The 23913-nt window shown below is 37.8% G+C and overlaps 1 protein-coding gene across 7 annotated transcripts in view; it reads left to right on the top strand.

Moving 5' to 3' along the window:
- PALS2 (protein associated with LIN7 2, MAGUK p55 family member) overlaps nt 1–23913 on the top strand; it is a 65448-nt gene that overhangs the window by 27240 nt on the left and 14295 nt on the right. For 3 of the 7 annotated variants that reach the window (XM_065665883.1, XM_065665880.1, XM_065665886.1), the window contains exons 2-8: nt 5167–5285; nt 10197–10349; nt 18584–18736; nt 19254–19481; nt 20620–20751; nt 22671–22770; nt 23301–23369. In XM_065665883.1, the coding sequence (XP_065521955.1) occupies nt 5169–5285; nt 10197–10349; nt 18584–18736; nt 19254–19481; nt 20620–20751; nt 22671–22770; nt 23301–23369 (952 nt within the window). In that variant the 5' untranslated portion in view covers nt 5167–5168. Of the gene's footprint in view, nt 1–5163; nt 5286–10196; nt 10350–18583; nt 18737–19253; nt 19482–20619; nt 20752–22670; nt 22771–23300; nt 23370–23913 lie in introns of all 7 variants that reach the window. The other 4 variants (XM_065665881.1, XM_065665882.1, XM_065665885.1 and 1 more) reach the window with 2 other exon arrangements.

A 23913-nucleotide genomic window follows, 5' to 3' on the forward strand; every position in this document is an offset into this window, starting at 1 on the left:
ACCTGTCTTTTTCTTACAAATACAAGAAGAGAAGAGTTATCATAGTATCTTTTACTTCTAGTTGATCTGAATTTACTATTGTAAGATACAGTATGTAGATTAAACCTTTGAAGCATCCTTTGACTGTCTAAAGAACTACATGTGAATTGGGAGATATTAATTCTGGTTAGTCAGTTTGCATTAGGAAGTGGAATGTCTTCATTCTTATGCCTCAGGATGCGTGCTGTTTGCTGCAGAGATCAATTGGCATGTTTTCCCCCACTTTCCCTTTTTGATATGGAATTCAAATGACAAGCTGGTTTCTCTGAGTATGGGGTCATAAGCATAGTTGGATTAAATTGTTCAATGCATGTACACGGCAGACCAGGCTGTTCCTGCTGACTCTTGCTTGAGGCTTTAAGCTTCCTATGGTTATGGAGATGTTCTTTGAAAATTGACTGTGGAAATTAATTCTACGTGCATGTACAATCCCTGTCACCAAAGCCAGGGGCTGGAGTGGAGGCTGGCTCGTTGCAATCTCATTTGCTGTTCGGAGTCCCATCTCAGACTCAGTTCTGTTGTCACTTTTTCCTAAGAATCCTTTTATTTCAACACCTGGCCTCAACTGAGAGCCTGCTGCTGCGCAGTTCCTCCTGTTCTGTCTGGAGGCTGTAGTCAGTGTGTGTTTCTTGTCATGTGTGTGTTCTTAGATGGTTTTGTTAACCGACATAGTCAACCATGCCTGTCTCTTGCTGTTCTCACAAAAGCAGATCCTTTTGTGTTGTGATGATAATTTAAAATTTTACTCAGATGAGTCTTTGAATATTGGAAAGGGTTTGTCTTCTGAAAGAGAAGGAGGTGCACCATAGAGCTCTTTAAAGTTAGTATGTTCTTACCAGTTTTCTCTAAAAGATGGGATGAGAGAGGCAAAAAAGACCCAATTAATTTTCTACTGAAAGAGAAGCACATGTTTGCTTTTTATTGGGCACTAAAGTATTCAACAATTAGGAGCACTCCTGACAACGTGGTTTATGCAGTTTGTTCACTGTAGTCATTAGTTCTTGTATTGCCTCAATTAAATCTAAGTTATACAGGTCTTCCCCCACTCCCTCCCTCCCTACCCCCATAACCTCTATCAACATTTCCAGGGCATGTTTGCCAGAGAGGAGATGGGAGTCTCAAAAGGCAATATTTGATTGAGTATTTAGATTGGACAGTCTCCAAACTCCTTAGTTCCATCTTTTTCTTGTTTGATAGAACCTGATCTTTTAAGTAAAACTTTCCTAGGTGAGCATTTAACATCTTCAGCTTTTATTCCTGCTGTTCAAATACAAGATAGCTTTCTAAAAGAGCTAGGTGGCTTTGCCCCAGGAAAGAAAAAAGTGAAATTGTTTTAAAAATTGGTACTTGAAATTCCATGTGTATCTACGTTATTCTGAAAGATAATTAGAATTAAGCCTGAAAACATTGTATCTCCTGCTTTTTTCATCAAACCACAGAATACCAGGTTGGAAGGCACCTCAAGGATCAGCTGGTCCAACTTCTCTTAGCAAAAGCACAATCTAGACAAGGTGGCCCAGCACCCTCTCAGCTGAATCTTGGAAGTGTCCAACATTGGGAAATCCACCACTTCCCCTGGGAGATTATTCCAATGGCCGATTTTGTTTGTTGTGAAAAATTTTCCTCTTGTGTCCAGTTGGAATCTCCTTGGAGTAGCTTTTACCCATTACCCTCCTTGTCTTTTCCATGTGACTCTTTGGGAAAAGAGAGTGTCCATCTTTGCAGTCATGCTTTAAATACTGGAACATGGTGCTAGGGTCTCCCTTGAGCCTTCATTTCCTTTCTTTTTCTTTTTCTTTTCTTTTTTCCCATACAAATGAATAACCAAAAGCTGATTGGATAAACAAAAATAGGGTCTGTCATACATTTACCAAAGTGTTTCCCCCCCTGGGCTTTAAACTCTTTGAATAAATTGTATTGTTTGAAAGTGCACATATGAATATCTAAGGTGTATGTAGGTCAATATGTTGCTTAGAGTTTCAAAGCTATTTTCATGTGTGAGCAAATAGTAGCATTTCACATTAAATGGGAATTATGCTTGAAGCTGGGCCATGGCTTGCATAATAAATGTAGAACATTGACATTAAAGTACTACAGGAAGTACTCAGGTATCGTTGTCTGTTCTTTTGAAATAAAGCAGCTGACATAACACCTGTTGGAAGATGCTCTTGATCACTTTTTGAAAAATAACATTTGGGCATGTTCTGAATTTTTCTGCCAGGTGAATGTAAAGCAGTGCAACACCATGAAGCATATAAATGTTGATCTAGTTTCTAGTTACCATGTACTGCTTTGTTGAAGCTTCTTAAAGTTTTCTCTCATAGCTGGTTAAAATAAAGGAGTACTTAGCAATATGTATTACTATTTTTTATTTATTCAGCTACTTAGAAAGCTCTTTGCTTTAAGATGAGGAACTGGCTACACTGTGGCAATACAGAGATCCACACTGTGTTCAAACACATAGAATCCAGGGCTAGTAAAGGTGCCTTATCCTAACTTACATACGCCTTTTTGGTTTTCTTTCTAATATTGGGTCTATGCTATTTATAGCTGAGAAGACTCTTACCATGATGGCTCTGCCATGAGAGAAAGCAACCATCAGATGCACAGCATTAGGAAGCTGTTTCTGAAGGCAGCTGATCACCTGGGATGCAAGTCTGCCTTTGTGAATTTTTTTAACTCTGCATGTTGATAAAGATGTTCTCTGCTTTCCAAGAATGCTAAAATGTACTCAAGCACTTTTTATGCTAGAATTTGTGAATTTGAAAATACCCTGTCTAGTTGCAGGAATCTTGAAAGTAGTTCTTGTGAAGCTTAATGTTGTAATGTTGCTCCTTGCAGTTTCTCCTTGATGCTGAAGTTTAGGTAAGGGTTTATTTTTTTCATTAGATCATTCTAAGATAGGCAGACTTCTGAAAGGGTTACATAAGAAACAGCTTATTAACATGGAGATATATAAGGAATGTCTTTTATGCACGCCTCTGTCGGCGTCAAGTGCTGGAATTGCAACTGGTAGTTGAGATGCATGCTTTGACCTGAAGGAAGCTTTATATTTTTAGTCAGATTATTCATGAGAACCGAAGTGCAAACCTGATGTCACTTAAAAAGAATTTACGTAACTGTTAAAAATGTAAAAAAGGCTTATTATTATTAGCTTTCTACCATTGGGTAGAAATATATCTGCTTCTGGAAATATTATTGTTTGCATGACTGCATTAAGGGTCACGAATCTGTAACTGGGAATTGAGAAAACATAAAAGAAGGCAGTTGCCTCTGCAGCTCATCTAGTCAAGGTGCAGGACATACCTAGTCAGAGGAAGATGTGGTCTATTTACAGGTAGATTTTGGTGACTTTATGTAATGTATGATTGCTAAAAACACTTTATCTGTTATAAAATAGAAAAAATATTGCTTCAAAATCTGGAAGCATAAAGTGTCATTTTCCCTCCTACTCATGGTTCCACAGAAGATTCACTTCTTGAAAGTGAGATGTATGGTTAAACCAGGTTTTTTTAAAAATGCAGTCATTTGACATACACTGCTGTAGTTAAAATGTGGCACAAAAGAGGATTTGATTGTTCAAAAGTCAGCTTTTGAAAAGACGGAAAGAATGGCCAGAAATTTTTTTCTTGGGATGGAATTTCTAGGATGAATTGAAATTAGAAAGTAGGTGTTGAGAAATGCTGTTTGTTCTGTTACTGTGCAGTGTTTCATAATAGTTTTCATTATAAAGGAATGAGGAAAGTTAAGGGTAAATTCCTGTGTGGGAGAAGGGGCATATAGGCTTTCTAATTCACTTGATATATGCTGCTATGCAGCATGAGGAGCATGGCAGTACACAGGGCTTGTTCTAATGCTTTTAGCTTGTTAGGGGATTTCAACAGAAGGGTTTTTTTTAGTATACCTGTGTATGTGTCTGAGCATGGATTTGTAACTCAGCAGGAGTTTATAGGAATACACTTAAAAACAGGAACAGTATAGATTTTTCACTACTAAAATAACACTACAAGGTAAGAATGTATAGCCAAACACTGGAAGACAGGGAAAGAATGACCATTTACCCTGTGAAGGACATCATAACTTGTCAATGATGCCTCCTTTTGTGCAGCCTAAGCTGGCACACATCCACCTCTGCAAGCTTGGGCCTAGCTGATGTAATCTCAGGTAAGGGCTGCTGCACATGAGCCCAAATGCATAAGAGCTCTGTAATGCATGAATATACTGATCCTGTTGTCTAATGAAAGATCTGCTTTGTTCAACTCTATTTTAAATGAGAGGATTGAAGCACAGAGTTATAAACAAATTCTCATCACTTACCTCAGTGACTTCACAGGACAAGACAGCGAGGATGGTGGGATTATCTGACTACTTCTCGTCAGCATTGTTCACTCTCACCCAGGTTGCTGCATCTCTCTCTGTGAGGCTGTAGATAGCCAGAAAAATCTCCACTGAGGGTACTGAACAGGCATGATATATTTCGCATTCTAGGATAAACTTCCCATTGCAGTACGTTGCGGTGCCAGGTTGGTGTTAGCATCTGCACGTCTACACTTAGTGCTGGAGTGTAGTACATCAGAACTGGTTATAAAGGACTGCTGGGGATGGACAGAAGTGTCCTCAAGGTAAGAGCTGTCTTGAAAGCAAATTTTTGGTTAAAAGAAAATGGAACTACGTGTTCATTTTAAAAAGTGACATCTGCTTATACAAGCATTGTAAAATTTGTAGTTGGTTGGTGTATGTATGAGGGCTGAAAACTTCCTCTGGAAGAGAGATGAAATAAAGAATCATGAATGAGTTGTTTATATTGTATTGGAAAGATTACGCATACCTTACAGTTCGTATTTGTTTGGGTTTTTTAGATCTTGAAGTAGTAGCAAGACTTGAAAGGAGTGTGCTGGGCCTGGATTAAAGTTGATTGTGGTGATAAAGATTTGGATAGATCCTTTATTTCTGTCTTTCAAACAAAAAAAAAAAGGTTCTTTTTCCAGTCTGTCCACTTGTTCTCAGTAAACATAGTTGGTTGCTTAACATATCTAAAGTTAATGTTGTGGTGATTCCCAGAGTTTTTGTTATTTATTCAAGTCTACTTTGGTCATTACTTACATTTTGTTTTTGTTTTGTCAGCAGCCATGCAGCAGGTCCTGGATAACCTTACTGATCTGCCAACATCCACAGGCGCTGAAGAAATAGACCTGATTTTTCTTAAAGGAATTATGGAAAACCCTATTGTAAGATCACTTGCTAAGGTATTTAAACTTGCTGCTTTGAGTAGAATCTGGAAATATTTTAACTCTTAAATTACTGTGTTGAACACTGAGTATGGATTGGCATACTCATACATATTAACAATGGCCTTTATGTATGGTGCATCTTATTAAAAAACTTGAAGGTGAAGATTTGGTATGCAATTTCTGTGCATGCTAATGTATTTTTAGATGGAAGATTCTCGAGGAAGAAGAAAAATTCAGAGACTCCAGAAATAACGTGGTAATGTTATTTGTGAAGAAAATGTCAAAATACTTGAAATTAGAAGCAGTTGGTTTTAATACAGTCTTGTGATCACTGTTGTGTGCAAAACCCGTACACTTACTGACTTAGCATTTTTGCCAAAGATGAAAATTGAGACCAATAACTTTCTTCCATGGCATAAGCAAGTTTTCTTTTTGTTTTTGGCTCAAAATGACTTTCTGATCAGCCCAGTGAAATAGTCTTTCCATGCCCTATCCTGGATCTGAGAAAGTAACACTAGTACCTCGTCAGCTCTCTGAGACATAGGCTATCCTTAGATTTTGTCTTGCATTATGTAAATCTTGTATTTATAGGTGGTAGTCATCAATTATGAGTATGTAAGGTGATACTGTCACCACGACAGATATTTACAAAAAATCTTTGGATTCTGTAATTCAAATTACAGAAGCTGATCTTATCAGTAGGAGATGCAGTCACTATTGCTCAGAACTTATATTCTTAATCCTCATAAAAATAAGATCTTTTCGTGAGGAAAACCCAGTTCACTTAAATATAGCTGTCTCTTTAATATGAGTAGACATCTGAAAGCAGTGCCCTCTAGGCAGGCATGAAATACTTTGTAAAGCTAAAGGATTGTTGTGCAGCGATTTTGCGCAGTATAAAACTCCGGAAAGGAAAACCTCTCACAAGAATTCAAGTAACAATTTAGTTCTATTTAGCTGTTCAAAAAATTGGTTGTAAGTGGAAGACATTGCGTAGTAATAAACTTAGAAATAATGGAAGTGTCTCATCTGCTAGTGTGATGACTGCAGAGAGAAAGATTGTGTCCTAAATCAGCCAGAGTACGTTAAAGTATTTTCTTTCTTAGAGTTGTTTCCATCTTCGGTATCTGCTGCATAGGACATCTTTAATTTAATATTTATCATGAAGAAAAAGTTCATTGCAAAGCTTTTGGTTTTTTATATCAATAATTTTTGCTTTAATGGCCAAATACAATTATATGGAATTTAATGACTAGCAGATGTAAAAAAGTGCTTGTAATGGAAATAGATTCTTAACTATAAACTTGCTTGATCTAGAATGCCGAAAGGTTTTAATTGTGTTCATGTGGCATGACCACACTCATTTTCTTTTGTAATTATTTTGGAATCATATCGAAAATCTCAGTCCCAACCAGCAGAGCTAAATAAGGACAAGATGAAAATGATAGCACATTTCATGAAATGTTTATATTTCATATGCATCTGTTTGTCCCTAAAAATTTGTAAAACTTGTTTTCCTATTAGAAGAGCTAGTTTTAACAGAATTGGCAATTCTCAGGACACTGAGATGGTCAGCTCATTTAAGCAGGTTCATTTTGGACCAGGCCAGAAATGCAAATGTTTCTTATTTTCCTTTACTAGTGAGTTATTAAGACTAATCATTATGTAAAGTATTCCAAAAAGGACAAAAAGAAACTTGGGGAAATGTGCCATGAGCCATACAAGCTTATTTTCTTCTTTTTAGTCCTTAAAGATATAGAGCCAAGCAATAAGCATAGTAGTAAGTTTATAATACTTTGCAATGCAAAGTTTGGCTAATCTTTTTAAACTGTCTTAAGTTCATTTCACGCCTTTTTCTGTCTGGCGTAGAGGCATCATGGTAGAAATTACAGATTTTTGGGGGGATAGGATTCTTTCACTGTACCGTTCTACTTTTCATGAGGTGGTAGGGGAAATTGTGATCACTGTAAAATGTATGATTTGCTTGTCACTTACTGGCGTTTATAGAATCATAGAACAGTTTGGGTTGGAAATGGGCCTCTAGAGATCATCTAGTCCAAGTCCTCTGCATAAGCAGGAACACCTTCCACTACTAGATCAGGTTGCTCAGAGCCCCATCTAACCTGGCCTTGAATGTTTCCATGGATGAGGCATCTACCACCTCTCTGGGCAACCTGTTCCCATGTTTCACCACCTTCATTGTAAAAATTGTCTTCCTTGTATCTAGTCTAAATCTACCCTCTTTCAGTGTAAAACAGTTACCCCATGCCCTATTCACTACAGGCCCTACTAAAAAGTTTGTCCCCATCTTTCTTATAAGCCCCCTTCAGCCTGCAAGCTGCTGTAAGGTCTCCCTGGAGCCTTTTCTTCTCCAGGCTGAACAAGCCCAACTCTCTCAGCCCGTCTCAAAGGGAGAAGGTGCTCCAGCCCCCTACTCATCTTTGTGCCCCTTCTCTGAACCCGCTCCAACAGGTCCATGTCTTTTCTGTGCTGAGGTTTATGTTTGATCTTAAACTAGCCTTTAGAATTGTTATGCTCTTTTGAAAACAGTTGTTGAATTTGGAACATGTGTGACTTTTACTCAGTTTTGGTACTGAACTGTCTTCTCAAAATTCTCATCTGGAATGTTAATTATTCTTTTGACCTCAAAACTTTTATCTTCTTTTCCGCAGTCACACTTGCTTTTAGTAGTGTAGCATAGCCTGCAGCATACCAGGTGGGTGCCTAACCCAAACCAAGGAAACATCTTAGGAGTAATCTCTAAACATTTAGTCCAGTGTTTAGGATGTCAGATTGTTGGGGGCAAAAGCCTTACTATTTGAATATTTGGCAAGTATAATAAATATTGAATGCATCGAAAGACTCAATTCAGGATCACTATTTCTGAAATGAAAAATAATGGCACTGTTAGGTATTCTTTTTTTTTCCCTTTTTCTTAATTATTCATACCATTTCATAACCTGCTACTCCAGCATATCCTAGAATCAGAGGTTGTTTATTGTTAAACTTTCAGTTCCCCAGTATATACTTGGCCTTGATTTTGGAATGGAGGGTGAGGATATTTGAATTGAGGTTATACTCTGTTAATGGTAGTATTTTAAAGAAAGTGGGTGAGAAAAGAGGTGACCCATATTCTCTAATCTTACAAAGGTTTTGCAGTTGGAATATGTTTAAAATTCAATAGGTTTGTGTTTTGACTTGCTGTAAAAGAAGTTAACTTTAATAGAAGGGTATTGTTTACTGTATGTATTATGTGCAAAATAGCATTCCCTTATTAAGGAGAATGTGTGTAGGTGCCAAGCTTCCCATGACTTTGTACTCTTGGTCATTTGGTTTGTGCGTGTTGGTGTTGGGGAATGTTGGAAATGCCTCTCTCTATGTTAAGTTAGCCTCGAAGTGTTTGATCATCAGTCCTGCAGAAATACCATTTTGTAGACATGAAGTAGAATTTAATACTCAGATGATTTCAGGAAGAAAAGGTTTCTGGTTTTAGCAAAATTTTATTTCAACATGTTTTAATGCTCTAATAAGAAATGCATGTGTGCACATACCTTCAAATTATAGATACAGGAAGTAGTACAGGTACACGAATCCCACATATATTGTTATGTTTTGTGTTTTCACATGCCAAAGTGATTGTTCTTTTTTGAACTTCTTGTTGCTACAGTGTTGCACTCTTAATTGAGTGCATTGAGAATCTTAGTTATTTTTGGCCTCCTCTTGTTCCCTAATTTTATGATCACAGCACTGTAAATTTTATGATACAACACAATAAATAAGCTTTATGAGATATTTCTCTTGTTTCTCAAAGCTCCTACCTTTCAATGAAGTGAAGTATTTGCAGAGTTTAGGAAACGATTATGTCTGCAGCAGTAGCTCTAGAAAGAGATTAAAAGCTATCACAGAATCCCAGAATGGTTGAGGTTGGAAGGGCCCTCTGGACAGCATCTGCTCCCCACTCCCTTGCTCAAGCAGGGTCACCTGGAGATGGTTGTTCAGGGACCATGGCCAGATAGCTTATGGATATCTCCAAGGAGGGCGACTCCAACCTTTCTGGACAACCTGTGTCAATGCTCAGTGACCCTCACTGTGGAGAAAGCATTTCCTGATGTTCATCCAGAGCTTCCTGTGTTTCAGTTTGTGCCCACTGCATCTTGTCCTGTCACTGGGTAACACTGAAAAGAGCCTGGCTCTGTCCTCATTGCACCCTCCTCACAGATATTTACACATTGATGAGATCCCACCTGAGCCTTCTGTTCTCCAGGCTACACAGGCCCAGCTCTCCCAGCCTTTCTCACATGTGAGGTGCTCCAGTCCCTTTACCATTCTGTGGCCCTTCACTGGACTCTGCAGTATGTCTAGAACTATACACAGTACTCCAGTGTGGCCTCAAGAGTGCCGAGCAGAGCTCAACCTTCTGACAACAGCATTCTTATCATAGCCCAGGATATTGTTAGCCACTTTAGCATTTCCTCTGTCTATGCACACTTTCCTTTAGAATTGCCTGTTTTGAAGATGTTTGAATGAGAAGACGCTGGGGTAAATGCTACTCTTGTGAACTCTGTTTTTTTTCTAAGCAGATCCCATAGTTCATTTTTTGTCCTCATTCTAGAAGGTGTACTTGTACTGGGTTCTGAAGCAGAAAAGATCTGAGGTCCTGTACTTTTCAGTTTGGTGTATATAGCATAGAGGTGATAGGAAATCAGGGCATACAAGCATCCCTAACAGTTGCTGCTTAAATGTTTGTTGGATCACATAATTAAACATGTAAAATCCTTTGGCAGTTATAAAAATAAAATACACAGATATATGTGAATTTTCTGGCTTCTCTGCTAAAGGTTACACTGAGAAATTATTTTAAAGGTGTAAAAATTTGAACTACTTGAAACTCATTTACATCATAGTCTCATATATTTAATCTTACAGGCTCATGAGCGACTGGAAGATTCTAAACTTGAGGCTGTCAGTGACAACAACCTGGAGCTGGTGAATGAAATTCTTGAAGACATCAGTCCCTTAGTAAATAAAGATGAAAATATTGCGGAATTGGTTGGAATACTCAAGGAGCCTCATTTTCAGGTGACACCTTTTTACTGTATATTTCCAACTTACTGTATCTATGTATCTATGAATCTAAGAATAATAACGACAAAACCTGGACTGTAGCAAATTTTAATATATGTGATTTTACTCCAAATGAAAGGCAAAGCAGAAGCTATGTGGGGTTAAGAATGAGCATGATTTTATTCTTTGTTACTTCTAGAATATCTTCACCCATTGTATTAAAATCCCCTCGAGTTTCTGTTACAAATCTTGGACAAACATTTACTTCCTATATGACTGGTGTTCCCGTAACAATTCCCTGAAGGCTTCATACTTAGCATTTCCAGGTGGGCTCAGTTCCTGGTAATGACCATTCTGCATTTCAGTTCAGCTGCTGGCATTCATACTCATGTGTGAGATGTACAGTTTGTAGAGTGAATGAGCATGATTCTTCTATGATGTGATCTGCACTGCAGATTGAGACTCTGCATCCCTCTCACTGTTGCTCTGCTTCAGTGAAGTTTTGACATACGCTTGTCAGAAGCAGATGTTTCTCCATAGCTGCCATAGCTACCAGCTTCCATACTGTTCCTTGAAGATTAGGGTTTGTAAATCCTTGTGTCAACTTAAAACTGTTGGCGAGTTTGTTCCTGGAGTTTTCTCCTAATCAATTTGGCAGTTACTTGGTAGATTCTGGACTTTCTAGGCAGGCTTCAGTAATACCTACAGTATTTAGCTGTAGGTATACTATACAAGAACATAAGCAAACCTTTTGCCAGAGTATAAATGTGCTTCTTCTGGCAAACAGGTATAGAATCATAGATTTATTTATTTTTTTGTATATGGGCTTAAATACACAAATTTTTCCTAAATTTTTAGTTATGCATTATACAAACGTAACAGTGAGATGCACGACTGTTTAACATAGACACTGAAAGTGCTGTCAAGCTGTGCTGTGGCCTTTTGGAAGAGAGAACATTTTTAAGAGCTCAGCTTCTGAGGTGCTAGCTCTTCTGAGTGCTGATAGTTCCTTTACCTGTTGAAGAGCAGTGCCTTGGTCTCCCTTGTGCTCTTATTTGCCCAGAAGGGCATCATAGCTAGTGGTTCAAAGACCCTTTGGAGACTAACTGGTGAATAAACCTGCTAATCAAGTCTTTGATCCCTTAGCAGAAATTGGCACTGGAATGGGAGAGGGCGAGTTTGGAGGAATTCGCAGTTACAATGCAAAAAGATTGGAATTGAGGGCCAACTGGTGCAGTGACAGATCTGACAAAGATTCATTGTGTTAGATAGAATCATAGTACTAAATGAACTAAAGCTGACAAGTCAGAGGGTGAATTGAAAGGAAAAAGAACTTAATAAGCGAAGTGCTGGAGTAGACTGACTTTGAAGGACACTGTAACAATGATCTCTGGAGAGAGATGGCAAAGACCAGAAACCAACTGTGCAAAGAATCTTTGTGGTGGAGACTGGAGACTGAGATCAAATAAGAATTTTAATTAGGCTGAGTGGTCAATACTGAGGCAAACCCAGCATTCATTCCTGTCCAGTTGTCATATTAACAAGGAGGCACAATATGAAATGCACAATGTGCTGCTGGTGTCAGTTGCTCCATTAGTTCAGGCTTAAGCAACTTACACATTTAATTTGAAAGTTACAAAGTAGCTGGTGAGCAGAAGTCCCAGTATTTATGCTGTTTCTTGCACATTTTTTGTTGCTTGATTTATAAAGAATATACTTGGAATTGCATACATGCTGCATTAGTTTTACAGTTCTGTTCTCATCTTTTGCTAGTGCTTCCTAATTGCATCTTAAAGGCCCATTTAACAAATATCTCTTCTGTTTTCCTTCTCTGTCCCCAGCAGTAGGCATCTAGTGAGCACTGTGAGGCTAGGATAAGCCAGCAATGATACCTTCCAAAATGTTTTGTGAGAGTTTAGTGATCTGTTGCTCAGACTTCTGAGTGAGAAATGCCATCATCGACCCGTGGCGGTCTATTTCATCAGCTTGTTCAGTTGTTTTTTGAACCTCTGTGAAAATCAAGTATTCACAACATCCCCCGTCAGAGTGGCTGTTTTGTTTTTGAGACTGTTTACTCTCAGTTTTACTTCATAGCCCCTTGTTCCTGTGTAGAAAGTAAATGAACAGTTTTTCCTAATCAGCTTTTTCATGTTAACTCATGATTTCAGAGGCCTCATTGTATATGTGTGTCTGTCTCAAGTAAATAAAAAGAAGGGAAGCAAAGCTGTATAAAGTTTTCTGAAGTCATTCACAGCAGCATGGATTTATGAAGTGGTATAATAATTTCCATTGCATCTCCTACTCATTGGCTAAAAATTCCTAGTAGTTGGTTTGCCCTTTAGCAGCTAGTGAATAGAATAGCGTAGTTCAAGTTGGAAGAGACCTACAGTGATTATCTGACTGCCTGACTGTTTGAGAGCTGACCAAAAATTAAAGGATATTATTAAGGGCACTGTCCAGATGCATGTTAAACACTGACGGGTATGGGGCATCAACCACCTCTCTTGGAAGCCTGTTCCAGTGTTTGACCACCCTCTCAGGAAAGCAGAGGTACCTTTAGGCTCAGTAAACATATAATTAGATTGCTTTTTTGGTTTTGTTTTGTACTGTTTACACCTCTGAGAAACCACTTCTGAGTCTGTCAGTTAATAGGTTAAATTAGGATGGCATTTTCCCTTGCAGCCTGTGTGAATTTCATTTGCCTTGTTCTCACTCTGTTGCTCATGAGGTGCTCCTGCAGGTTACAGTTGTTTCACTCCTTGAATAGTTTAGCAGCCTCAGCAAACCCCCCCAGACTTCTCATCCTCATTTCCTAGATCACTTACCTGACATGTCAGTGAATTGGCAGGTGTAGAACTGAGCCCAGATGCCTGCGGGAAATCCCCTGGTGACATGAACTTTAAAAACTGGTAATACTCTATTCCTGGCCCTAATTTTTCTGTCGTTTAACCACTTGAGAGCCTTACTGCTTATCCAATAATGGCTTTGCTTCCTTAAAAGACTTTGATACAGGAGTCTATCAAAGACCTTTTGGAAATTGATCTATATTATCAACTGTAACTGCCTTGTTGCTATGCTTGGTGACTCTTTCAAGGAACTTAACTAGATGTGAGAAGCATGACTTTCCTTTATAAAGCATGTTGGTGCTTCCCCATGATACATTTTGTCCAATCATTCTGTTTTTATGAAAACAACTTCTCATTTGTTTAGTATCAACATCAGACTTACTGGTTCACAGTTTGTTGACTCTTCCTTGGAAACCAGTTTAAAAATTCATGTCATGATTATTGCATGCTATAAACAAGATTGCATGCTGTGTCTTTCACTATGCTGTTGGGTAAGTCATGAGTATGTAAAAGAAATAAGCTATTTCTAGAGCTTCCTACTTAATTTGCTGCAAAATCTGGATGGTACAGAAAGAACTGGTTACAAAAGGAAAAGCTTATTTGATGGTTATATGCTGCCCTGGAGAACTAATGTAACCTTCACTCTGTCAGAATTAGAATTAATTAAAAAAAAAAAAAAAGGTCTGAAGGAGCTTTAACTTTGGTTTTGGAGTTCTTTTTAATTATTATTTTCTAAGTGCCTGTTGTGAGGCCTTTAGTCTCATTTGCAGAAACAGCAGTTTTGGCCACTGTGTACAGGCAAAGCAGCTATCTGCTTGCTTTTTGAAACTAGATCTTAGGTGATTCAGTTCTGAAGCCTAAAGTTAGGGTGTACTTTTGTGCTTCTATTCTCCACCTGGAGGCAGGCAGCAAAGATAGCAGAGGCCAAAGTAGCAGTGTTGTGATGAAGTGTTTTTATTTAACTGATATTGTAGTTATGACCACTCTGGAAGTGCTTCTAGGACAATTTGCAGACCAAAATGTGGATACAGTATTCTTTCTAAGGCTTGGGGATGTTATATGTCTGTCTCTGGAAAGGAAAGAGAAAATGAACTAAATATGCAAGAATTAAGTGTTACCCTTTCTGCCTCATTTGGTGCAAGGAGGCATGTTCCAAATTCTGCAAGAGGGACCTGTAAGGAAGAAAGAAAAAATACAATGTTGTTTTTAATTGTAGAAAATGTAGTTTGCATCCTTTCTCCAGTTCAGTCACTGTATAAAGAAGCCGCCTTGACTTCTTTTAAAATTTCACAGACACTATTGTATAACTGGTTTAGAGGCTAATTCTGTATTTTCCAAATGAATGGTACTACTTTATCACAGTGTCACCTTACAGTTGTAACCCACCTCAGCGTACAAGTATCAAATATGGCATACAAGTAACAAGTCCAACAGTTTATCTGAATATAAAATTTAGTGCTGAAAATACCGAATTATGGAACATTGGAGAGGGACTGACTTCTGGAGTACAGAGCATGTATAGTTATACTGTTGTGTTTGACTGTTCCTCCCTTGACTCATTTCTCATTTCATTCCTTTTTCTTCCCTTCCACTTCTTATCCTTTTTAGTTTTGACTGAACTTCTCAGAGGTCAGTGTTCGAAGATGATAAGTTCTTATGAGTCTTACAGTATTTATGTCTAGTCTTCATGCCAGTATGTATTAAGAGCCCACTGGCACATGCAGTGCGTAGAAGGGGTATAGCAAGTCTTACCAGCCAGTAGCTGGAGAGCAGGAGAGAGGAGTGGCAAAAGACATTGCCTTGAGAGAAGAGGGAGGAGCACTGTTTGAGTGGTTAAACCTGCAGAGGAATAATTTCTGCTGCTTATGAAAGAACTTGTTCAGTTACTTCCGCCTTCCCAAGAATTATACAAGCCATTCATCCTAAACAGTAGATGCTGCTGAATCTACTTCATCTGAAAAAGAAGCCAATATTTTCTGCTAATAGTGAGCTTTATAATGGCTAATCATACCTTTTAAAAAGTTCCATTTAGCAAAGTGATTTTTAAGTTGCCTTCTGGACAGATCTTAAATTATAGGGTTATTTTCTGCACATATTTGTGCCTCCTTACCAGTTCCTCAGACTTCTCTAAGATCTTAAATGATTTCCTCACTTTTTCAGAAAAACCTGTAAAAATGTCATCTTTTCACATGTACATTAGGGGCCTGCAGTCGATGTATGAAATTCTGATATTTAAAGAGTGTTATCAAATAAGACAAGCCCCTATTTAGTACATAAAGGAAGAACAGAAATACTTTAAGTATCTCTGAAGCCGGAAGTGTTAGGAAAGGAGTCCTGAGTTCAAGACCATAGAGTTATTCTGCTCTTGTGTATTCCCCCCACCTCAGCCCCCAATTTGTAATTTATTTGTTCTGATGGATCACAGAACAATTACTGTTGGGGAAATAATTACGATATAGGGCAGACAGTGCTTCAGAACATGTAGAGATGGAGCTGAGAATCTTTTTAGGAAAATAGATTCTGAGTTTGAGCTTGGCTTTGGTGCTGTAGAGAGCTTTGGATGTTTAATGGTTCTTTCTTTACTGAATTTGAATTCACAGAATCATACAATGGTTACTTCTTAATTATTTTTTTTTACATATCAAATAAGTACAGCCACAGAAAACTATTGTAAAGAAGTTGACAGGTTTTAAGTTTACGAATGACTTTATGACAGTATCTTGCACAAAGGAGCCATGCTGTCTGCCACAGGACGGTACGTCTGTTGTGCAATATCTCTTGTGATATGCAGAGAGTTCTTCTAAATGTCCTGTCCTGGCAATATTGCTATTTTTCCCATGAGAATCCTTCTGCAGTTACTCAGTTTTGGATAGTCAGCTGATCCTGTTTACATGTGCAGCACGAAAGAAACTTTGAACTGTTTTATGGTTCATTATTCAGCCCATGTTGTTTTGCAGACTTTGGCAGTGGTTTTATAAGTGTTCCAGCACCAGTATGCGAGAGGTCAGATTCCAGAGGAGCTCTGGAACTGCAGGAGAACAGGATATCACTTTTACCAATACCATAAGAAAGAAACAAGTGAAGCTTATGCAACTGCATTTCTCAGATCACTCAGCCGTATTCCTGAAATAAGTACTGAATGACGTAAAATACTGGAGAGCAGTCCAGCAGCAGATAGACACATAGCCCTTGTTGCCAGGTGGCTTTGTTTCAGTGTTCTTCAGGACTCTATGCTGTGACCCAGCAGGCTAGAAATAGTCTCGTAAATCTGGTGTGGTATCCTTGAGTTTCAGAACTGAGAGTTAGGTATGGGATGGTAAGAATTTACCTGTCTTGCTTTAAGGAAACCAATGAACTCTTTTACTTAAAGAAACCATTTTATAATCATGGGCAGCAGTGTAGGGTCCTTGATAGTCTTTCTGTGACTCAGCCATCGTGTAAATAGCAGGGTAAAAATTTTGTGATTGAGAGATTGTTAAGTAGTAATTGAAAGAATTCGTGCTTGTCCATAAAACTGAGTGAATAATTAGGATCAGCGTATGGAATGGGATTAGATTTAAGAACTGAAGAATCTTACAGAGCATGTTAATTTTAACAGGATGACAGAGACTGTTAGTTTGGTAGTCTGTTTTGACTGTGGATCAGATTATAATCCATAAATTATATGACCACTAGGGCAGGGAGCTGTACAGGCATGGTTAGGTGTAAGGTTCCACAAGAAATCTATTGGTTTGTGGCCAGAAAGTTTGGGAACAACTTGTTCTAGCATGTGATTAAAAGAGAATACTGGTAGTATCATACTGGTGTATCTACCTGTTTTTGTCAGTGTCACTGTGTTAAAATGTGTGCTTGATGTTAGTTGTTTTCATGTTGGAAATGTAGAAAGATAAAAAAATGTTCATTGCAAACATTGGCAAATAGAGATCTGTTCTCATGGTTTCTGGATTGGATGTGTCTTGGATAACGAAGAATTAGAAATTGCTACCATCTGACAGCTGCTTGATTTAAATAAATGATTGGTTTTCATGTTTCATTTGATTTGGTTTGTCCACAGTATCAGAGCTGCCACAATAAGCAGCTGTCTTTACAGTTTTAATAGCAGGGGCAGAATCAATGAATTCTCCTTCTAACCTCAAGTTCAAGTATCAGCAGGGTCATTGTGTGATGGACAGATGACAATGACTGTTCAGGTTTGTGATGTTTTGAGGGCTTGCATGTTGAGGTTAGCACTGAACTAATATGGTTGAACAACTTCTAGGTTGGAAGTGGCTTACAGAAGGGTAGAGCAGACTGCATAACAAAATTGTTAATTTGCCTAAATTTTGCCTGCTCACCTGCTCTGCTTTCTAGTAGTTTACTGTCTTCCCCTGGCATGTGCATGTCACTATCTGTGATAGTCCCTAATTGTGTCTTCTCATTTTAGCTACTTATTTGATACCAGTCAGTGATATGACTTAAGACTGTATCTTATCAGGTCACTGTTTGAGACAAAACTATGTTTGAAGCCTAGTAGACATCTCTTCCACTTGCTTCTTTTCCTCTTTCTGCATCTGTCAGTGAGACTTCTGTGTTATAGGAATCTATCTACAAGTATCATAGATGGTGGCTATAGGAGTCTCTTGTCTTCTTCTAGACAGGAGCTGTCTGATACTGCTTTACATGTATGTATTATCTTATAAATCTTTTTCTTTAAATTTTAAAGTATATCTTATGAAAAAAACAAGTCTAAATTGTGTTGTCTTCCAAAGTTGATTATATTTATTTGGATCTCCTCCTTTTGCTTTGTATTTATGTATAGGGACTGGGGAAAACACCATTAACTACAAGGTCTGAGTTCTTGTCTTCCAGAAAGTGAATACTGTCAATTTGGATTCATTTGGTGCTAGAATTCTGCCTTGGCTTTATGCAAGCAGAAAACAGTCATTCTGCAGATTGCTAGAAATCCTTGCATACCTGTAATTATCCAAATTACTATGGAGGAAAATTTTATTACATTAAGCACAAGTATCTAATGATGAGTTATCTTAATATTTTTTTGCAGAGGGTTGTTTGTTTACTTTAACCATTTGCTCAGATACTGTCTCATTAGTTGGGAAGCTATTATAGGTACTCCTTTTTCAATCTTCTCTGCAAGATCACATATTTCTCCCAAATTCACTGCATTTCTTCTGTGCTTCCTTAAGAAGAAGCATTTGTATTTCAAAAAGAGAGCATATTTACCAAGATAATAGGCTTATCAGTCCGTGTGAGTCCTTGTATGTCAATTTTTGCTTCATTCCATGTGAACTAAGACTTTTATGGTCTGATCCCAAAAGCGCAGATTCAGTGGTTATTCAGCACTAAATCCTTTTGGAAATGGTTATATCATGGTTTAAAAAAAGTTTTTTTTCTGTTCCTTTGCAGTCACTCTTAGAAGCACATGATATTGTGGCTTCAAAATGTTACGATTCCCCTCCTTCTAGCCCAGAAGTCAATAATTCTTCAGTGAACAACCAGATTGTTCCAGTAGATGCTATTCGTATCCTTGGAATTCACAAAAGAGCAGGAGAACCATTGGTAAGTCACTGAAGATGTGTGTCTTGAAAGTCTGAGTGAAAATGTTTTCATTTCTGATGATTTCTTGCATTTTGCTTTAATTGTTTCCGTTATTTCTGATTTCTTGTGCCTAATTTCTTGCATTATGTTTTAATTGTTTCCATTATGTTGTGTAATTTAATGGATGATAAGATCATTATTGAGAGGTTGATACAAGACTATATTTGTTCTTTTTAAGAAATTATGGGATGGTGAACAGGGAGTCACAAGGCTGAATGACTTGCTAGCATGACTGACTAACACAATGTCCCTTTTGGTCCTGGTACAAAATGACAGGATTGCACGTAATAAAGAAAAGTTCAGTCATATGAAAAGCTTTTCTGAAAGCCCTTTTGTGTCACCTGATGCTTATCTGTGTATTAGGAACTATTACTGTCTGGTTGTATTGGAGTAGATAGAAAATCACATGGTTTTGCTTGAGATAATGGTAAAATGAAATTCAAACGGTGGTAAACTAGCTGTCACATACCTCTTTCAGGGTGTTACATTTAGAGTTGAGAACAATGATCTGGTAATAGCACGAATTCTACATGGTGGAATGATAGATCGACAAGGTCTTCTGCATGTAGGTGACATTATTAAAGAGGTGAATGGCCATGAGGTTGGAAACAATCCAAAAGAATTGCAGGAACTGCTGAAAAATATTAGTGGCAGTGTCACTCTGAAGATTCTCCCCAGCTACAGAGACACTGTTATTCCTCAACAGGTCAGTAGCACATTTCTAAAATTCCTGTCAAAAGATTATTTTAAGATCTTTTGATTATTTTATGTATTTAATGCTGGCAAGAGCTCTAAACTGTATATACCTGTATTCACCTTTACATTTTTGAAGTGGGTTTACTCTGTAGCCTAATACCACACCTATAATATCCCTGCATAAAAAAACTTTATTAGTATCTAAAATTGATGAGCGTCTGTGTACTACTTATAAATTGTGTTTCTTTGACATCGTGACCTCTGCTGATCTAGCCACAATCACACTAAACATGCAGTGAACTGCATGTGTTTATAACCTGATCAGTGTCCAAGTAATCTCTTTCATAGTATTCAGGAACATACTGAATTCAACAGCTGAGCTTGAACTCCCCAACTTCAGTAGGAGTTTGGATGGTGGCAATTCCTTCTGTTGTTGCTGTAGGCTGTTGATTTCTCCACTGCAGAGGTAACTTGTTCCTGTAAAACAAGTCCTCGAAGCCTCTGGAATATCTTATAAGACACTCCTTCGAGTAGTGGGTCTGATGCTTGTGACTGTAACAGACTATGCCAGCACTGAGTAGATGCTGAGGGAATGTGCTGTATTTGAGGCAGGTGCGCTGCTTCTTTTGTTCCCCATCCTGGTAGGAAAAAGTCAAAAGATGTTTCCAGTCTGTTGATGCACCTTGATTGTTTCTTCATCTGCGTCAAATTTGGGTCTTAAGCAGTCACATATCTTGCTTGATTTAAAACACTGATTTAATGGCCAAATTAATTCTTAAGATTCCACAAGCTTTGAATACAGTGCTCACATTCTGAGAGTTTTTTAATATTTGTAAGTAATTTAAAGTCAGAATACTAATTGGGTTGTATATACTGAGATGCAGAAATGAGTGTTTTGTAATACACTGTCCAAATACAACAGTTGGGGGTTTTATTTTTATCATGAAGCTCTTTCATCCAAGGCTTGCACTGCTGATTATTCTACTCTCTCAGCTGGTATATGCCATTTTTTTCCACAGATTGTATTTTACTTGCCAAATGCAACTTTGATCATGTCTAACTGTAGGTAAAGACATTATTTCAATTTAACAAATAAGTCAGAATGCATTTTATAATGTTTAAGCTTTGTAAATTTTTACCCATTCCAGGTTTTTGTGAAGTGTCATTTTGATTATAATCCATATAATGACAACCTCATCCCATGCAAAGAGGCAGGTTTGAAATTTTCTAAAGGAGAAATTCTTCAGATTGTAAACCGGGAAGATCCAAATTGGTGGCAGGTTGGTAAAAAGATTAAAAAATAAAATAAGAAACCCCTAAAAGCCACAGTAGTTGCTGTAATAGTAAACTCTTTAAATGATGATTTGCTTCCCTTTAAAACTAGATATAAGAAAAAATATTTACATTGCAATCCAATTTCAAGCTAATATCAAGATATTAACAGTTGAAATACTAGAGAAAATTGAATGGTATAAATTGTAACACTCATTTTGCTATTACTGCTATTTATTTGTCTTTGTTCTTGTATCATAAGCCTAGACATGCCACAGTCAGTTTTAAGTGGATAATTTCTAGCTGAAAGTCTTAGGTTGACTATGTTAAAATTGTAGTAAGCCTTCCCTGACAGTGACTATGGAAAAGTGAACCCCTTCCTGAGTGCTTAGAGTTGAGGAGAGAGAGGGAAATTAACCCTGTGGATTTGAAGAGGGGTGAGAATAGGTATTTGGAGAAGCTGTATCTTTTATTTCTACAGTAGTGGTCAGTGCATGTGAGCTGTAACATGCATGTTCATAATAAAAATGTTTGTCACTATTTCAGATATTAACAGTTCACCCTGCTTTAAGGTTGTATTTCCTCATTCAGTCCTTTAGTAGAAATGTAGTCCAGTATTTATGCTGTTTTTAATTTTTCCAAGACACTATACATACAATTAAACATCAGTGCCATTGAAAGTGGGGTGAGTGAACCATTAGGACAGTCTTCTCAACTGAGATACTCAAAATTGCAAGTGGCAGTGGCAATCTAGGCAAAAAGTTTAGCATTACTCATTTCCCTTTCTATCCCTTAATTGCTCACCCTTTGCTACATAACAAGCCAAATGTTACTTGAGAATAATGTATGACTTGTTTAAGAGCTACAAAAATATCTGAATATACATCAACAACTGTTGCTGAATTCTGTTGCTTGTCAGTGACGGTAACAACAGAAAGACTAAGAAGTGTGAGGAAAGGCAAAGAATTTCTTCCTGCCAAGTTCATTAGTTTCAGTTAACTCTGTAGTAGTTTGACATGTAGCTTACATGCTGTGTTCTGTATTGCTTTTCAAGTCCTCCAGCTGTAACTTGCGGGAGCCCATGAGAAATAAATACTGTATCGGTAGCAAACATGAAATGTGTTAAACCAGTATAGTGTGTTGCAAGTCCTGCTATGCAGATCGTGCCACTGGAGAGGAAAAAAATAGTTTTTCCTTGTGTTTTCTAGAAATGCCAGACTGTTACTGAAAACTTGCTAACTGTAAAATATCAGTCAGTCATAGGTAAAAGGAAACGGTTCCTGATGGCAAGAGACAGGCTGTCCAGTTACGGAGAAGAAAAGTGTACATTTCATAATTGTGTGTTTGTATGTGTTAAGCTTGCGAGAATTGAGCTAGCCGTGAAATTACTTTGTACAGAATCTTAGCCAAACATTCATTACTAGGAATACTTCAGTTACTAAGATTTTAAATCTCTAGTTAGTGCAAAATCTTAAGGCATGATTAGGCATGTATTAATGACATTGACTGTGAAATGACCGTTAATAAGCTGCACTGCTCCTGTTTGGAGCAGCTCAAGTACAAAATAAGTGTACAGTGTACTAGAAAGTCTTGGGGTTTGTCACTTGAGAGTTCAATGTCTGAAGAATTCCATTTTGATGCCAAAGGTTTACGGCTATAGGAGCTTACTAACTTAATGGGAACCAGTAATGAAATTTTATCTATTTATCTATTTTATTTGTTTACCAGATTTTAATACTCAATGGGAGGACACTGTTACTGTAAGACAGAATTTTAACCAAATCTGAGTTTGAATTTCCAAGTCTCAGTAGTAAATGTATCGATACCATCTTTGGGAAACACTGGCAGTGTGAAAGTCAGACATCACTATGTCAATGAGAAAAATGCTTCTCCCAGCTTACCTGTGTTTTTTCTTGTTTTCCCCCAGGCTAGTCATGTCAAAGAAGGAGGAAGTGCAGGGCTTATTCCCAGCCAGTTCCTGGAAGAGAAGAGAAAGGCCTTTGTGAGGAGGGACTGGGATAATTCAGGTAAGATTTAATGAATTTCAGGGGTAGATTTTGCTCCATCTGTTATGCTTTTACTGCTTTCATAGAGACTAGAAAACTGCTGTGTGAGAATACACAGAATGTTGCGAAATGCTAATTATTGTATTTTGGCTTTGACTGAAGGACAAAGGCTGAAGTCTATGCTTAGTCTTCATAGATACATGAACCAATTTTGCCACCTGCTGATGAAAAGCTAAGTTATGTGGGAAAGGCAATTTTTATTATTATTTTTTTTACAAGCTCTTTATTCTGTTTCTGTAACATAAACTGAAAGTTAATAAATACGTTTCATGGATTTTTACAAAGCTTTCTAAGAAAATTTCTTCCGTCTTCAGTTCTTACGATACCGTTTGATGTGAATGAAAATATATGCGATCTTCTGCCCTAGAATATATAAAAATCTAAACTAGTCCTTGTACATTTAATCTAATCCTGCATATGTTCATGTAAATAAGCTTTGGAATAAGACATTCAGCTAAAATTATGAGTTTGTCTCATTTTTTTATTTCTAGGGCCTTTCTGTGGAACAATAAGCAGCAAAAAAAAGAAAAAGATGATGTATCTCACTACAAGAAATGCAGGTATCTCTTAATATTACATATACATCAGAGTACTTTAGCCTTCTGAACTTGCAGAGTCTAGAGGATCCAAAGCTGAAAGAATTGCAGTAAAGTATTTGATTATAAATTTGTTTGATAGATAGATAGTTTTTATGGTTTAAAAGCAGTAATGACACCCTCAGCAAGTTTGCTGATGACACAAAACTGGGAGGAGTGGCTGACACACCAGAGGACTGTGCTGCCATTCAGCGAGACCTGGACAGGCTGGAGAGTTGGGCGGGGAGAAACTTGATGAAATTTAACAAGGGCAAGTGTAGAGTCTTGCATCTGGGGAAGAACAACCCCATGTACCAGTACAGGTTGGGGGTTGACCTGCTGGAAAGTAGTGAAGGGGAAAGGGACCTGGGGGTCCTGGTGGATAGGAGGATGACCATGAGCCAGCAATGTGCTCTTGTGGCCAAGAAGGCAAATGGCATCTTAGGGTGCATTAGAAAGGGAGTGGTTAGTAGGTCAAGAGAGGTTCTCCTCCCCCTCTACTCAGCCTTGGTGAGGCCACATCTGGAAT

This window comes from Lathamus discolor, chromosome 2 (assembly GCF_037157495.1).
Source record: "Lathamus discolor isolate bLatDis1 chromosome 2, bLatDis1.hap1, whole genome shotgun sequence".
NCBI lineage: Eukaryota > Metazoa > Chordata > Aves > Psittaciformes > Psittacidae > Lathamus > Lathamus discolor.